The sequence below is a fragment of the Centroberyx affinis genome, unplaced genomic scaffold (assembly GCF_046629955.1).
Source record: "Centroberyx affinis isolate AG114_WGS23_722 - 3 ecotype Tasmania unplaced genomic scaffold, CSIRO-AGI_Caff_v1 ptg003626l_1, whole genome shotgun sequence".
Lineage (NCBI taxonomy): Eukaryota > Metazoa > Chordata > Actinopteri > Beryciformes > Berycidae > Centroberyx > Centroberyx affinis.
This window is the reverse complement of record NW_027281538.1, coordinates 970-18,988: the sequence shown is the minus strand read 5'-3', so window position 1 is coordinate 18,988 and position 18,019 is coordinate 970. Positions and strand designations below refer to the sequence as shown.

General features: G+C 44.7%; 1 protein-coding gene across 1 annotated transcript; it reads left to right on the top strand.

Annotated features, from left to right (window-relative positions):
• Positions 1-1,163: 1,163 nt before the first annotated feature.
• Positions 1,164-16,670, top strand: ephb6 (eph receptor B6; the record flags this gene model as incomplete). Its single annotated transcript, XM_071540374.1, has 4 exons — positions 1,164-1,248; positions 10,000-10,064; positions 16,126-16,295; positions 16,375-16,670. Coding segments are annotated over exons 1-4 (589 nt in total), but the record flags the coding sequence as incomplete, so codon positions are not given.
• Positions 16,671-18,019: the final 1,349 nt, after the last annotated feature.

The following is an 18,019-nucleotide window of genomic DNA, read 5'->3' as shown; positions in this document are numbered from 1 at the left end:
GGGTAAAAGGCCCCCGGCCGGCCTGGAATGGGGCCATCTAACTGTGTCAAGCCAATAAGCAGCATCTCACTGGAAGAGTCTACTGAACTCTAAGTCATTGCAGTGAACTGGGGCATGAAAGCCTATCAACAAGCTGCAGTACTGCGGTCTGACCAGCGAGAGGCATACATGGACTGGGGGGATGATGGGATGTTCAGCACTGTGTGTGTGTGTGTGTGTGTGTGTGTGCGTGTCTAGATACTGTCTGGATGAGCAATCCTGTGAGGCGAGGAGTGTGTCTGGGAGACGGAGGGGGAGGGGGGGGTGTTAGGAAGAGGAGCAGTAAGCCACATGAAGGATGGAGAACATCCAAAAATGTGTCTAAATTAGGTTTATTTTCCATAAAAGGTATCACTGAGAGAAAGAGAGAGAGAGAGAGAGAGAGAGAGAGAGAGAGAGAGAGAGAGAGAGAGAGAGAGAGAGAGAGAGAGAGAGAGAGAGAGAGAAGGAAAAGAACTTGGGCACTCTCACATGCCACAGCTTGAAAAATGCAAGTTTGTACAATATTCAGAAATGTGAGGGATGCCACATCTCCATGCTGCGCCTGTCAGTCTGTCAGTCTGCCAGTCTGCCAGTCAGCCCTGCAATAATTTGTGCGTGAGGTACTGAAGGAGAGCTGGAAAGGACATTGTCTGGCGTGTCTAGACAGTTCTTCTAGAGACTAGCCAAACTTGTTTATTCTTTTTTTCCATCTCTCTCTCTCTCTCTCTCTCGCTCTCGCTTTCTCTCTCTTGTTGTCTCTCATTCTCTTCTTCTCTTTTTCGCTCTCTCTCTCTCTCACACACTCTCTTTTGGTCTCTTTCTTTCTTTCTCTCACTCTCTCTCTTGGTCGCTCTCTCTCGTGGTCTCTGTGCCAACAACGGCTTGTTTACTTCCTCACTTGGCATAGTACTTATTGTATGTGCCGCTGTCTCGGTTTTGCTCTGTAAATATTTTTTCTCCTCTCATCCATCCATCCATCTCTCTCTCTCTCTCTCTCTCTCTCTCTCTCCCTCTCTCTCTCTCTCTCTCTCTCTCTCAGATAAAGAGAGCAAACTCCGCCTCCTGGCCCCCCTCCTTGCTCTATCACACGCACTCATTCTATCTCCCTCTTTCCCTCTCTTTCATGCTCTCTCCCTCCCTCTCTCTGTTAGTGTCATTCTGTAGTGGAGATGTGGAGTGTCTTTCTGTCTCTCTGTCTGTTTCTCCAGCCCAATTCAGCTGAGGAAGGTAAGAGCTAACTTATACTAACTATATCAAATCTGTGATCACAAGTGTGAGTAGAAGTATTGCACAGTTTGTTTATCGGTGATGGAGAGTTTACGCAGCGCAATCGTTGTGTGCTTTGTGTGTCCACAAGTGAAAGATGGACACTTGGTACGCTTCTGTATTATGTCTTTAAGTATATGCAGAGGCTCTGCTGGGAATTCTGGGCACCTTGACAAGGTGTGAAACTCAAGCACATAAGGCCAGAGGACCATGAGAAAGTGCGATTCATCCAGACTTTTCAGGGCTCCACCTCCAGCTTGGGACCCCTGAATAATTACCACCTTTTCCCCTGCTCACGCAGCCCTTTGAGTGTGTTCGTTTTGTGTGCTCTGTGTGTCTATTATTGTGTTTGTAATTGTGACTGTGTGCACGAGTATGTCTGTGTGTGTGTGTGTGTGTGTGTGTGCGTGTGTGTATGAATGCACATGCTTGCATCTGTGTGTGTCACTGTGGCAGCACATCAGATAGGACTTTGTTGGCATGGAAGTGCCAGGTGCACACTGGGGCCTGTCAAGCTCTCACAACAAAGGAATATGAAAATAGGGCAGGGGCCAAATGAATAATAAGTTGCATAACCCCCTTCTCTTTGCCTATGTACTCAGTGACACCCCCCCACCCCCACCCGCGCGCCACTCATGATCTCATGGATGTGACAGCCAGAGACCCCCGCCCCCTCCCAGTGCTGCTATCAGTGCCCCTTTCTCCAGAGTCTCCTCACTGGATGTGCCTCCTCTTCTCTCGCCCTCTTAACTCTTCACGCCTTGTCTATATAAATGGAAATACTATATGTCTTAAAAAGAGACAGAGGGAGAGAGAGAGAGAGACTGTGGGGGGAGGCTGGATAGCTAAACGAAACTACATGCATGAAGTATTCTGTCAGATTGGAGTGGGTTGATTTGAGAAACCTGAGTAATAATTTGATGACTCAAGCTGCCATTATGTCCTTGTGTGCATGATCTGTGTGTGTAAGTGTGACGTGTGAGCGCACATCTGTGTATACCCGCGTGTGCATGTGCATGCATACTTGTACGTGCATCTTTTGTCTGTCTGCCTATACATAGCTCCTGCTCCTACATCCTGTCCCCATCACTTGAGGAGGCTTCAGCAGTCAGCAGCACGCAATTACTCTCAAAGGACTTGGCTGTATGGCTGCGTTGGAAAGGGCTGCAATGTGCAACTGTTCACTCTCACTCTCCTGTTGGCTTTATAAAGGTGTTTGGTTTGCTGCTAGGTGTGTCTGTGTGTGTGTCAGTAATAGTCCGTAACTGAGGGAACTTAAATCTTGGCCTCATGCCACAGATTTGAGCTGCGTTTGTAACAGATGGTCTGGACTAAGATGAGACAGAGAGAGAGAGAGAGAGAGAGAGAGGGAGAGAGAGAGAGAGAGAGAGAGAGAGAGAGAACGAAGGGAACGGGCCGCACAGTGTTACTGGCCTACTGACTCTGTTTGTGTAATTGAAAGAGAGCTCTCCATAATACAGTATTAACCAATAGTATGTAAAACCACATAAAATGAAACATCTAGTTATGCCACGGACGGGGATTTGGCGGCTGCGGCGGCTTTGAGTGAACGTCAGTAAATGACGTGTTTGTCTGGACTGGCTGGCTATGGTTTGTCTGTTAACTGATATGTCTACTGTTTACTGTCTACTCTGCTGCTGTCTCTATGTACTGAAATAATATCTGTGTTTCCATTACTGTCAAAACCTATTGTGCGTTGGGAGTAGATGCCATTACTTGTGTATTCAGGCTAAGTGTATTTGTCCTTTGTGCTTTGCAGCTGAGAGTATGAGAGTTAGCTGCGTCTATGTGTGCAGAAACGCTAGAGAGCATGTGAGTGACAGGGCAATGGATTTATCACTTACACATCACACAAGTGTTGAAGTGTACGCCCACATGCATTGTTGATGTGAGGTGTTGATGTGAAGCTACAAGGCTGTCTCTGATTCACTAGATCTGTATTGAGGATTGCGTGTTTCCATCAGATTAACACAGCACACTACTGTGGAAGCCTGTACAGGAGGAACACCTGATGCCCCTCCAGCATTTTCATGTCATGGCTGAGTGGAGCTGCAGTGATGCTCATTGAGCTATGTATGTCCTTAAATTAACCTAGAATCATCTGTGAAATTTATGTCATAACCCATAAGATAATCTCTTCTGATTTTCACAACACGTGTGGTGGAAAGAAAATACGCTTCTGTTGGCATTTAAATTGTGTAAAGGCTACTCATTTTACTGTCTTATATTAATTCTAGTGTCAATATATTTTTTCTGTATGAAATCCAAACAACTCAAAAGGTTTTGTTTGTGTAATCTGTAACGGAATAGGCTAAAATATGCTACTGTTAGCTGTATGGGCCGTATAGACCTTCAGCCATGTTGACATTCTCACTCTAAGGTCATCTGGACCAACTTTCCTGCTTTCAGTTAGTCTGGAATTAACTGGGTATTAATTAGGCAGATTACCAGCCTCATCCTGGGTGTGATAAGCCGTCTGTTTTGGACCTGATACACTGGAGAAAGTGTGATAAAAATATGACACGCTTGTCACAGTGGGAGTTCAACGGGACTGGTGCCACTAACAGAAGTTAAAGGCTGCCAGCCTCTGTCCCCCCGGCCCGCACTGGCACCGGGTCGCATGAAGAGAGGAGTCACGTGACGGAGCGGAGGACACAGCATCCCCATCACGTCCGCTGACACTGTGACCCCAAGGTGTGACCAGGCTTTGTTTTTAGCAGTTGAGCCACATTTTTGCATCTCATTATTACAAGCAAATGGACTTTCTGTGTGAGCTGGGAAGCGTGGTAGCGTGGCAGTAGGCCACTTTTCCACAAATGAGTCACACATCTGCCTATTTGTGATATGAGAGGTTGAACCCTTCAGGGGATTGGGAGCCAAGACTCTCCACCCTGACTCAGTCAGTGCAATGGCAGATACCGTCGCAGATAATATGTGGAGAGGCAATGAATTAGAGACAAAGCCAAACTGAAATATGAATGCATGGTATGGACTATTGTCACAATAATGGAATGAGTATGCAACTTTGAAATTTTGCATTAAAGCTGCACTAGGCAATTCACATGCTGGCAGTCCCCAGTGGAGCAAGAGCTAATTGTTTGAATTTTGAGGACTGCAATATCCAGAAATCATGTAACGTGATATCAGTAACCTGCGCACTCCAAAATCTTTTCTTCTTAGTGGCTTGTAGGGGTGGAGAATGGTGAAGACATTTTTTTTTTTACAGCAGGTTCAGCCAGTGAGTCCACCTTTCTGTTGATGGAGCGCTCACTGCTGTTTAGGATCAAGTTTTGTATTTCGTTCTTAAGTTTTGATTCCTCACTACCTACTACTACACCAAAGTTTGATTTGGGCAAATAGGGTGAAGCTACAGGGTCTCGTTTAGGAGTTCTGGGACACATTTCTCTTTTGTAGCCCCACTGTGTGATTGAGGCTGATAAGACAGGATTATTTTTCCACAAAAATGTTGTCTAGTTCAGCTCTATCTTCCAGTGAATTCCATCATGATTGGTCACCAGAAGTCTCCATAGTCACCAGAATGTGACTAATCTGGTCTAGAGCTGATTGTTCTTTGTTTGAAACAAGGAACCTTCGCCTCCAGGTACAGTAATCAAAGGTTTGAGATAAGAGGGAGGAAAAGCTGAGGAAAAGGTTAACACTGAATAGGTTACGAGGAGCCAGCCGCCTGAATGGGAAACCACTCCTACTTTTTTTGTCATCAAGAAAGAGGTTCAGTTTCTTCCAAATGAGCAATGTCCTCCTACCTGATCTTGTTGCTGCCTGTTCAGAGATTTCTTCATTACAGGCTTTGCTCCGTCATCTATCATGGCTTAAGTGCTGTTTGTTCCAGCAGCACTTTCATTCAGCATAACCGCGAGAGAAGTTTTGATAACTCCCTCTGACATGTGCATGCTTATTTCTGGAATCACGTTAATCCCCCTCCTTCCTCATTCCTCCACCCTCCTCCTCCTCCCCTCCTTCTTCTCCCTCTGTCTCTGCATATCACTCTCTCCCTGTGGTTGTTGGTAATGATGGTTTTGGGGTAGGCCATGTCCTTGGCTGACTGTCTGTGGGTGGGAGCATCTGGAGCATATTAAGAATGGGTGGAGATGGGCGGATGAGTGGACACAAGACAAAACACAACCTGACCGCTGCTTAGAATGCTTGTAGGCTTGGACTGTGGGAACATTTGTGAATGTGTGTGTGTGTGTGTGTGTGAGTGTGTGTATCACTGTTACCCTAAGCCTATACCTGTGGATGTTTGTGTGTTTGCTGTGCAAGGCGTGAGGGGCTGAGCTCCAATGTGTGAATGTATTTTTTTGCAGGTGCATTTAGTTAGTTCTTCCAGATGGTGTTGAGGCATTATACACACACACCTCTACTCTACATAAATATTAACACCGAATTTTTTTTGTTGTTGTTGAGTGTCAAGGGGCTCTATTGCCTGGAAAGTGTGGCAAAGTAGCATACATCTGCTGTCAAAGAGGCGTGACATGAAAGACAGCGCTACACTTAGCACCGGAGAGTGTCAGAGCACGCATGACCACACAGAGAGGAAAGTGTTGGGTGGAGAGAGACGGGTTGAGAGAGCAGAGAGGGTCACTCAGCTGAAGTAGTGAACACTCCAGCGGCATTGGGGACAGTCATAAACTAATGCAGGTCACCTCTGCACCGCAGAGCAGAGCGTTCACACTCACAGCAGAGAGCGAGAAAGAGAGGGAAAAGAGCGAAAGATGCATATGCACGCACGCAATCTGTCTCCATCCTCCCCTCATCCCCCTCTCTTTCCTGTTTCATAATCATGCCCCTTTCTTTCGGATCTACTTTCTCTCTCTCTTTCTTTCTTTCTTTCTTTCTTTCTTTCTTTCACTCTCCAGTATCACAGCCCTTCCCAAACAAACAGTGGATCTGGCAGTGGCCGGCATCAATAATGGAGCAATGTATCTCCTTATTTAAGGTACAGAGATGCCTACCCCACTGTCACTTTATAGATGAATAATACACACATGGGGAGAGGGGGGAGGGTGAAAGGGACAGGGGACCGATGGAGGTAGGAAAGGAGAAAGGTATCGACTGTAGTGGCAGAGCGAGGAAAAGAATGGAGTGGAGCAGGAAGATGTGATGGAGTGAGGGAGAGACCGGCGAGCACCATGCATTAACACAGCACTCAGGTCCAGATTGCAGACTCAGCACTTCTCAGATCTGTCAGGGACAAACTTTGAGTGTCTTGCCCCTCAGATGGACCAATAACAGTGATGCTGGAGCGCTCCGTGTTCGTAGAGGGGCTGTCCGGGAGTTAAGTAAAGGGGCTTTTACCGAAGCACGCAAGTGGACTTGGCAGCAAATGTCCTTCTCTTTTGTTCAACTTTGTCACACACAAACACACACACACACACACACACACACACAAACATTTTACTTAAAACTTTTCCATAAAAAATCATTAATTTAGACCCTATTACAGTGGACCAGACCCAGTAATGATGCCTTAGATCAAGCTAATCCTTGAAAGGTGTGCATTACACAGCACTCAATGCTTGTCTTGGGATGTTGTTGTGAATTATTCAACATGATAATGTCACGCAATGAGACATGCATGAAGTTCTCTGAGCTCTGCTCCTATACTCCTCGTGTACAGGTTTGTCCCACAAAGAACAGAGGCAATGTGAGGACCTTTGGTCCCCAGGCCCCATGACAAGAAGCTAAATTGTGCAGACATAAATATTAATGTCAAAAAAGTTTTCTATGTCATTTATGGATGAGGGGTTAATTGAATTTAAAATTTTGCAGCATTTGGGTATGTGTTTATATGTGGTATAAATAGGATTGTGCTAAATGAGGTCAGAATACATAGGTGAGTGTGTGTGTATCATGCATGGCATGTATAATGGACAAAATTATCATTAATTAACCAAAACAACATGAGATCTGTTTGGGAATGTGTTAGTCATTTTAAATATGGAGCTACTACAATAAAAGCTTTTAAATCTTTGTCACACGGAGCACCTTGGTTTTTGAGAAATTTTGTGTGTGTGTTTTTTTCACTGGTCAAGTTGTTTTGGTTATTGAGAAATCTGTTCCCCAACGAGAACCTCTCTGCCTCCACATTAACCAGATCCAAGCAGTCCTTCTTCATATTTTATATTGTATTTTCATATTTCTTATTATTTTTTTTCTTCTGGGATGATCATTCATTACTTTTACTATCAGAGTGAGTGCGAGAGGAGGAGGATGACAAGGAGATGGATATGATCAGATGAATCTTGACAAGTGATAAACAGCTTTGAAAACTAATCAATAGGCGGCTTCAAGTCATCACATACTGCCTGCAGCAGATGTGATATGAAAGAGTACAACGTGTATCCCGCTTCAATCAATTCCTAAAACATGGCAGGAAAGGTGATTCACTAATGAAAATCGTCATTCTTCTGAAAGGCTTTAGTGATTCTGGCCTGGTGGATTTAGTCTCCTCCCTGTAGCTGATTTTATCCTGATCGGCTCTGTGTTTCTAACTGCCAAGCTGTCCAGACATACGCTACAATAGGCTTTTCTCAAACTATTCATTCTGATGCCTGTGGCTGGATATAATCCTTAGCTGTCATAGTCCATTGGTATTCTTTTCTTGATATTAACACAATTCATATCAAAATTCGGGATGACTTCCATGGAAAATGTGTGATTCTAGTAAAAGAGAGAAAGAGAAAGAGAGAGAGAGCTAGTGGCCACAAGAGAGACCGAGGGGGGGATATATAGGAAGAGGCAGGAGGGAAAATGAAGGATTGGAGGACAGATTTGCGGGGTCTCCATCTGTGAGCATAATCCTGAAAAAATCTGTTTACTGCAGAGTCGGAGGACGGGGCAGTGGGGGGAGTAGGTGGGTGGTTGGTTTGATGTCATAAGCCACAAATGATATCAGTTTCTTGTTTTTGTAGTGAGTTTTATCAAGATGAAGACAGGTGGAGGGGTCAGTGTGTGTGTGTGTGTGTGTGTGTGTGTGTGGAAGCCTGAATGCATGTATGTTTGAGACAGAGGAAGAGAGGGGGGAGGAGGAGAAATGGAGCCATCAGTATGGGTCATCGGTGCTTTGGTGAGCCTGGGCACCTTTTCAAATCCCATCTTGTCTCTGTGATGATTATTTAGATTGTATTTTCTCTCACTGTCTGTCTGGTTGTCAGAAAGAGAAAGAGAGTCGGAGTCATTTTCTCTTGTGAGCGATTGTCTGACATTAAATGGAAATGAAAACATGAAAATTGTATGATAAAAATGAAGAAATTATTCATTTGAGGCGGATGGCTCCTGGATCACTGTAATATGGCCCCCAGCATTCCACCATGGTGTGTCCATGTGTGTGTGTATAGGTGTGTGTGTGTGTGTGTGTGTGTGTCTTTCTCTGTGTGTATCTGTGTGTGTGTGTGTGTGTGCTTGTGTATGTTTGCGTGCTAACTAACTAGGTTAGCTGATTAGCGTTGTGCTTGATGAAACCAGACAGTGTGTGTTTTTCTATATTAACTCAGTCTGTGCCAGCATCAAAACCTGGAGTCTGATGTGTGAGCTGCCGTCTTTACTCAAGGCACGGCAAACTTTAGCTTGTGTTCAATCACTGGCTTCTCAACAGTACTCAGCGCAGACTGTGCCAGACTGAAGGAATGACAGCCACCGCTGTTTCGGAATACTAATGGAGAATTCAAGAGCTTCGGTTTTGTGTGGGAAGCTGCCATGTGTCAGTACACAGCACTGAGTATTAGAGGCACTCCTTTTTGTCTGTGATTTCTTTGCCAGTGTGCTTTTTTAAAGCGCTCAAACCACACACATAAAAATCTGCTCTAAGTGTTGCAAATAAATGGGACAATACACGCTAAAATACAGTTCATATGTGTTATTGTCATGCTTCTAGAATGATCACTCTAGATTAGGGAACATGAGCATGTCTCTCTTGAAGCTTCAAACAAAAGGGAAAACAAGGCAGCAGTAAACATGCCGTCCCCCACAAGTGCAGGTTCCCCTTGGGCATCAGATGCATCATCCCAACAAGTTGCATCAAAACCTGACAGTAGCAGTAGTGGCCTTTCAAAGTTTGAGATTTTGACCTTTAATCATAGTGCCCCATCAGGTCAATCTGTGTAATTTTTTGAACGCCGGTGCCAAGATGCATCTTCCCTCCACGTGTCGTCAAAATCAAACCAGTGGTGTCCAAGAGGTTACAAAAAAAGACCTTTAATTATAGCCCCAATTAGGCCAATCAGTGTAATGTTTAAATACTGGAACACTGTGTGAAGATGCAGCATCACTTCACGTTTTGTCAACGGTGGTGTCTGACGGATGGACGAATGCAGCAGGAAATAGGTCATTTGAATGTAAAAGCTCAAAAAACAGTATTACTCCACAAAGTCCATCTCAACTTTGTACTTTGGTTGTTTCTAGTGTCGCTGGAGCAGCTCCACATTTTGTCTCTTGACAACATCACAGAATCACACAGTCTTCATTCTCTGGTGTTAGGTTTTCAGAGAGTAGCTCATGTTCACAATTACTAGAATTATGTTTCAGGATGGATTTACTGTTTAATCACTCATTCAAGGTCAGCTTGCAACTGTTGAGCAGAATTAACAGAATTAAGCTGGAGGCTGTAAACCTTGAATTGTGTCTCTGTGTTTTATTATAACCTGTCTCTGTCTCTCCTTCCTCACCTCTCAGTGATGCTGCTGGACACAACAGAGTCTACCTCAGAACTGGGCTGGACCACCTATCCAGACACAGGGGTAAGCCGGGTGTGAGGGTGCGTGTGTGAGTGTGCTAGCGTGACTGAAGTAGGGTCAAATCCCGGGTCAGTTAAAATCATTCATCTGTGAATGATTGCGGCTCAATACTAATATGCCTACATCATAACATATATACATCATTTTCATTGCCGTCATCCTTGAAATAATCAGTCGAATTGCATTAGAGAAAGCAGCGCATACTGTATACTTGTTACTCCTATGCCAAGTCCTTGCTTTCCCACAGCAGAACCAAATCATTCTTGGATTGTACCTATATTTACAATATGTTTATTTTAAGTTGAGAGTATTACACTCTCCGAGAAATGAAAACCAGTGACAACTAGCTTAGCACTAGTTAGATGCCAGCCAGTTTTGGCAAACAAGACAGCCAACAATGACGAGCAGCTACCACAGGCATTTCAGACGTGCGGGGTTCAACAAGGACATAATGGACCTACTGTAGTCTCTTCGCGACATCTGGCAAGCATAAAGAACACATACATATTCACATCTGCCTTTTATCTCACCTTACAGTAAACTATACTCATTGACTTGCTTCATGCACTGTTATTATCGCCATAGTCTGGCCTCCAGTGCTAGGGCATAATTGTACATGTTGTTTGGTTAATAAGGGCCTAGTGTGTGTTAGGAACTGGTGAACCATGATGCCGACAGCTCTGAGGGGGTCATTCATTTGCGTGTGTGTTTGTGTGTGTGTGTGTGTGTGTGTGTGTGTGTGTGTGTGTGTGTGTGTGTGAGGAGGTCATGCATTTGCATGAGTATTTTTTTTTCTTTCTTTATGGTCCCTAGATGAGAAGTGCTTCTGAGATGGAGATATGGTTATTTGACCCGGGGCATCAAGCTGAGAGAAGTAGAAAGACAGACCGAGAGAGGGGAGGAGGGCTAGAGAGAGAGAGAAGGAGAGAGAGAGAGTGTGTGTGTGTGTGTGTGTGTGTGTGTGTGTGTTCTTTTTTAACCCTTTCCTCACTTTTCTCTTCAGATCCCATCTTTTCTTTTGCTTGAGGGTCTGTGGATATTCTTTTTTCTTCCTTTACTGTGCGCTCCCCCTGCTTTTTCTTGCTCTCTCGCTCTCTTTCCATTCCTTTGACGTACCGAGTCCCTCTGCCTCTTTGTCTCTATCCCTTGCCGCCTCTATCCCTTTTTTAATCTTTCTCTCTCTTTGCCCTTCACTGTCCCAATGCCACCGGGTCCCTGCCTCGTTTTCTTCTCCTTTTATCCCCCAACTCCATCTCCACTCCTCCCCTCATTTCCCTGCAGTGTCTCAGTAGCAGACACTCCTTACTCCTTGCCGTATTCCCTGCTTTTCTCTTCCTCTATTTTCCATCACCTCTTCTTTTATTGCGTGTGTGTGCGTGTTAGTTTGTGTGTCTGCACATGCATATGTCTTCATGTATGTGTGTGTTTCTGTGTGTTTGTGTGGGTCCTTGCCTGTGTCCAAGGCCCTGCCCCTCCCTGTCCTCTGTCACTGGAGAGATTGCGTGGTTCTCCGGCATTTCGGTTCAAATTAAATCACGAAGATGAGTCGTCTCTCTTTTTTTTTTTCCACTGCTTCATCCACCCCTCCTCCCCAATCTGCCCGTTTTTTTTTTTTCCTCTTTCGTGAGGGAGGGAGAAAGCGAGAGAGCAAAATGGGGGGGAAGGGAAGGGGGGGGGGTCAGAGAAACAAAACAAATGAGAGCTGGGCTTTTTCACAAAGGTACAGAAGCGCGCTGCACGCAATGTCACACATGGAGACCTGTGCTCAGTCACAGTCACTCTGTTTACCTGAGAGTCCCTACCTCACCACATGGCCAGGCTTTTACTGCAGCTACCTCACTCTGTGTCACACGCACACACACATACAAATAGGTACATCCACCCACACACACATACACACACACACACACACACACACACACACACACACACACATACTGTATACAAATTGGTACCCACATGGACATAAACACTATCTTTCTCTCTCTCACTCTACTATTTTCCCACTTTTCGCTCTCCCTACTCTCTGTCTGCCTCCCCCCAACCCCCCCCCCCCCCCCCCCCCACACACACACACACACACACACACACACCCTACCCTACCCCTTGCTCTGCCTTGCCCCCTCCATCTGATTCCCTCGCTCCCTGGACTGAGAGAGAGAAACTGTCCTTTCACTCCATTAGGCTGACACCGCCTCAGACGCTTTCTATCTGCTCACTGATCTTATCATTATTCCAATTGGACCAAATATGAATGCACTCTCTCATGTGTGATGGTACAAAGATTTTTGTTCCGTATTGGTGCTCAGAACAACACACAGAGACGTGAGGTGCATGCGCATACACAAACACAGACACACACACTCAACACACACATAATGCACACACACACACACACACACACACACACACAAACACACACACTGTCCAAATGCACCCTGATAGGGTGTCAGGACCTTTTGTCCTCTTACCATTGTTGCAGAGAGCATAATGATGATGAGGCCTAATACATAATTCCACTGTATTACAACAGAAAAGGCTCTGCTTGTCACTCAGGGCTACACAGGCTTAAAGCAGAGCCTTTTCATCCTCGGAGGCACTGTACTGTATAATTGGTGAAACTAAACCCTACGCCCACATTTACATTTTGACTCATCTGACAGACTCTCATTCAAAGCCATGCATTAGTGCTGCTTGGTTTTCCCTGTGTAGGTACCCGTTTGCATCTTACGCCCCAAACCATTAGCTTAAGTATTCAGCTACCCTAAAATATTACAAAATCTGCTGTACTACACAAGAGTTGCCATGAACCAGGCCATACAGCCTTGCATGCTGCCACCACCCTTCACATGCAAACAATGGCACACATGCAAATGCCAAAGCACTTAACATGCAAGTAAAAGCTAAGCACCTGTCACTTGAGAAAATCATATGCCTAGTGCTTGTCATGCTATTGTGTAACACACATATTTAGAACAAATTGCAAAATACCAAGATTATCTGTTAGATTATGTTTTAGTCTAATTTTTGCTGTCTGAATATTAGCATGGGTAGTGAACAGAAATTAATTATCTCTATTCTCATTATAGTTTTCTCTCCAACACTTGAAATATGTTATGCTCTAATTAAAATGGTCAAGTGCTTTAATTGACTGGTCTTATAATCATTGATTAGCTAATTACATCAGCTGTTACACAGTGGAAAGTCTGTTGTGGACTACTAGGACATAGAGCTGACCTAGATCATTGAGGACAGGACAGATAGGCAGGGCCAGAATCTTTGATACACATTAATATCTCACTCTTTTTGTTGCATTGTTGACATATTTATTTCTTATTTTTCAAGTGTATCAGAGAAATTCACTCTATTAAATCTACACTATTTCAAAACCCCAAAACACCAACAAATTTGATGAAAAATCAATGCTAACTTTTGTGGTGTCACTCTTTTTTTTTTTTTTACTAAAGTTCACCTTTTTGCACCCTGACACAGTGTCTAGTGAGGAGGAAGAGAAGATTATTCTATAAATGCTGTAAAATGGTCAATGGAGCAATTGTTCAGGAAAAAGGGGTCAACATGGCATTTTTCTTGGACAGTTTTTATGAGTTTCCCTGTTACCTGTTACAATGAAAGCCTTTCATAGTGATAAATGTTAAATCAGAGCAAACAGATACCATATCATACATATCTCGCAAAGGATAAAGATGCCAAACAACGGTCTGAGATGTTAACAAAGGACAGGAGCCACATGTCAAAGGCACTGGCAATATTCTGAATGTTTAACTTGTAACATATACACCATCGTTTGAGGTATGAGAGAAGAACTGTGTGCAAACCATAAACATACAAGGATCTTAACAGTTTACACAATGCCTATTCTATGGCCGCCTGTTCAAGATCATGTTTCACTTGTTCAAAGTTGAGTTTATGCAAGCTCATAATACTGTTTGTCTCTCTCAGTGGGATGAGGTCAGCATTCTGGACGACCGTGGGAAGCTCATACGAACCTTCGAGGTCTGTAATGTCAACCAAAACCCCCGTCTCCAAGACAACTGGTTGGCTACACCCTTCCTGTACCGCCACTCAGCACCACGGGTGTTTGTCACGTTGCGTTTCTCTGTGCGTGACTGTGCCAGCCTGCGCTCACCATCGCCCACCTGCCGAGAGACGCTCACCCTGTACTACAAACAGGCCGACTCCCAGAGGGAACTGGAGAGGACCTGGGCTGCTGAGGTGAGGCAATAGAGCAGTGACAGTGTCAGGTAGATTGTAATTGCCAAGTAATTACCATTGTTGTATTTATATAATTAGGCTATATTTTAAGTGTCATGAAGGAAACATGAACAAGCTACACCTCCTGTACCATAATTTTACTTTAATGAGATAAGAGGAACTTAATTGATCCCCAAGGGGATATTGAACAAAAAGTCCTCCTCTGTAGTGTTTAATGTAACCAATAAGTCCTGCCTGCAATAATGTCAGCCTTACATGTCTCCTATGGCTGTGTTTGATTTCCAGCTTTGGACCCCCCAGTTTGAATCCAGTGTGTTACAGTGCAATAGCAATAGTAGACCCCCGCACCCCGGCCCCCCTCGATTTACCCACCTATAAAATGCCTGTCCCATCAGATAAGTAAGGCAAATGATACTACAAACTGTTCAATACACACTTCAAGATTGCTGAGAAGTATGCAAATTTATCTGAAAGGGCAAATTTACATTTTTAATTAAATTACAATTTTATGAACTGGTGAACCTGGGGTTTTGAGGCCCAGGCCGTTTGCCCTGCATGTCTGGTTAGTAGTACTGGCATGCTCAAGTGTGTTGCCAGAAATAAAATTTTCTCTGGCATCTCAGCATCCTTTCAGAGACAAAGTGGATGGGTAAACAAATAAAATTGGGATTTTGAATTGTTTAGTAACTATGATCTTCTGTTTTGGCAACATCTATTTACTACTGAATTCAATCGGAAGTACAGCCTCTATTTTTCTCTGCTATTTTGGGAACACTGAAAATTGCTCTAGGCAAAAGATTCAGACTGAATAATGAGCAAAGTAAAATGTAAATTTCATTATTGTCACGCTAATGTTACACCAAAACAGGAAAGCCTCTCATCATCCCTTGACAAGGAGGAGTTGTATAATTACCATGATTATTGTTATGCTTGCCAAGAACAGCTGTGGAGATTGACAGCCTCCCCAGGCCACACTGGTGTGAAGCACATGCTCGTGGCGACTACGGTTTACAAAATGCAAAAATGTGTTGCTGTGGTCTCCAGAGATCTCACTTCAGTCCCACTAATTACACTTCAACGGCATAAAATAAACGACATTGACCATTTCACACTCATGATCAGAAGTTCTCTCAGCCTTGAGCCTTGTGGTATCTGGAAAGACCAGTTACCACGTTGTTGTTTTTTTTCTGAGACGGTTGAAAGTGCTGAGCCCTTGCTGCCTCAGCTAACATGTGCAGTCACAGTCACGGAGGGAGGGATGCAGTATTTGTATAGATGAATGCATTTCTCCTTAGGGAACGTGAGATGCTGTTTAAAAATGCAAATCAAAGCCTGATGAGGAATAAGAGGAGAGTCACAGAAGGGCAGGAAGCAGTGCAGCCATGAAAGTCTCAGGGGGAGTTGAACACGGACCCCCACTGTGACTGAGTAGATCTCAACATTTACCCTCGTCAATAAACTGCTATAGGTTATACATTTGCCTGAGACAACTGCATTCGCTGGAAAAATATGGGACAACTCTGAACTTTATTTGAATTTGCTTTTCATCATGTTTAATTTTTTTCTTTGCCGTTTCTGTTTTTCTTCCCTTGATTTATTCCACTGTTTCTTTCCAATCCAATCCAATCTCTGTTATTCATCTGCCAACCATCTTATTTTAATGTCCATAATTTTCCTCTTGTTTTCCTACCCTTTTCCTTATACTGTCGACCACATTTTCTTCCCATGCAATTTTGTTTTCTATTGACCACTCATTATCGTTCCCTCTTCTCCGTCCCTCCACTGTTGTTGTTCTCCATCTCCTGTCCACTCTACCCTTTCCTCACTCCAGCCTTCCAGTGGAGAGAAGGATACCAGGGAGGGCTGGGTGAAGATTGACACCATAGCAGCAGATAAGAGTTTCTCCAAGGTGGAGCCCAGTTCGCCTCACCAGTATCAACCCAACCGATACCGCCGGATCAACATCAAGACACGCAGCTTCGCCCCACTCACACGCAACGGGTAACCATCACTTCACTACACTAATTTTGCCTCAATCCCAAGGGTTTTACTGCCACCTTGACCCCTCACCCTTTTTCAGGTTCGTCCTGGCCGTTGTCGACAGCGGCGCCTGTGTCTCCCTAATGGGTGTGTCTATCTTCTACCGCCGCTGCCCAGCCACCAGCCGCTACTTGGCGTCCTACCCGGCCACTCCTTCAGGGGCTGAACCTACTGCCTTAGTGCCTGTGAGCGGGACGTGCGTCCCCAACAGCAAAGCACAAGGAGGCACTGCCCCTCGCATGCACTGCAACGCTGAAGGGGAATGGATGGTTCCCGTAGGAGGGTGTGTCTGTGATGAAGGCTTTGAGCCAAATCTCAACGGCTCCGCTTGCTTGGGTAAGTCTGAAGATCTACAGTATACTGATCAGACTGATTCCCATGGAGATGGATCATATATTCACTGCATGTTCTTTTGATTTGTTATGTACAGTGTCTCCATCAAATCCAGCCTCCTTTTTGATCATGGTTAAATGCACAAAGTGAGAATAACTCTGTTCAGAAGAACTCATTGAACTGCAATGTCAAAAGAAAATGACAGGCTCCTAATCGGCAACTTTTTGGGCATGCTCTCCGCCTGCTGTCAGTTCTCTTCTCGGTGTTTCCTGAGTCACTAACTGTCTGGATCAATATGTGAAGGAGCTGCCGTCACTCTGATACACAACTGAGTTTGACATAGGGGCCAGAGGGAGACGGGGGCGGACAGGCCAGGTCAGGATGGGATGGATGAGAAGGGAGAGACAGTATCCTCTCCATGTAGCACATAGTACACACAGTGGACACATAGAGGACACATTGTATTCATAGTATTGTGTTTTGTGTGTGTGCGTGTGTGTGTGTGTGTGTGTGTGTGTGTGTGTGTGTAACTTTATTGTCATCAGTAGTGAACAATGAGAGACATGAGAGATTTAGTAATCCACTCTCGCTCACAAGTTTGTGTTTTAGATGAAGAGGGGAACACACCTTTGGGATACAGGGAGCCTGTCAGATCAGAGCTGCTACAACTACAATTTACTCTTAACTGGGTCTTACCAGAGAGGAGGAGAGGAGAGGAGAGGAGAGGAGAGGAGAGGAGGAGAGGAGAGGAGAGGAGAGGAGAGGAGAGGAGAGGAGAGGAGATACTCACATAGTGGAGTGTGGAGTATACAGCTGAGAGCCAGACAGATAGTGCTAAGGTCAGCAGTTGCAATGCTGGTCAAAAGCGTTCACACTTCCCAAAGTGGGAGTCGGTGAAAGAAAAAAACACTTTTTGAGAAATGTCCAGAAGGACAGGAAGGGATATAGGAAGAGAGCGGGAGGAGGGAAAGAGGGAGAGAGGAATAGTGGGAGGGATGTGACACATTTAGGTCATAGCGATGTAATGGCCACTCGTCTGTGAACAAGTGACAGAAACCGCAGGGGGAGAGAGGGGGAGTGGAGGGAAAAGAGGGATAGATGGAGGGAGAGTGAAAGATAAGAGGATACAAGTTAATGACTCAAAGAAATGAGCAGGCAACAATCCTGAGGGAAGTAAGGACAGCATGAGGGGGGATGAGACAGTGTATGGTTGTATGTGTTTCTATATGTATATGTGAGAGTGAGTGTGAGTGTGTGTGTGTGTGCTCAAATGTGTTTGGAAGCCTTGCTGTTCATTTAATCTCTTAATCTCTGCCCACATATGTGCACGTACACAGCATGTGTCAGTCCGT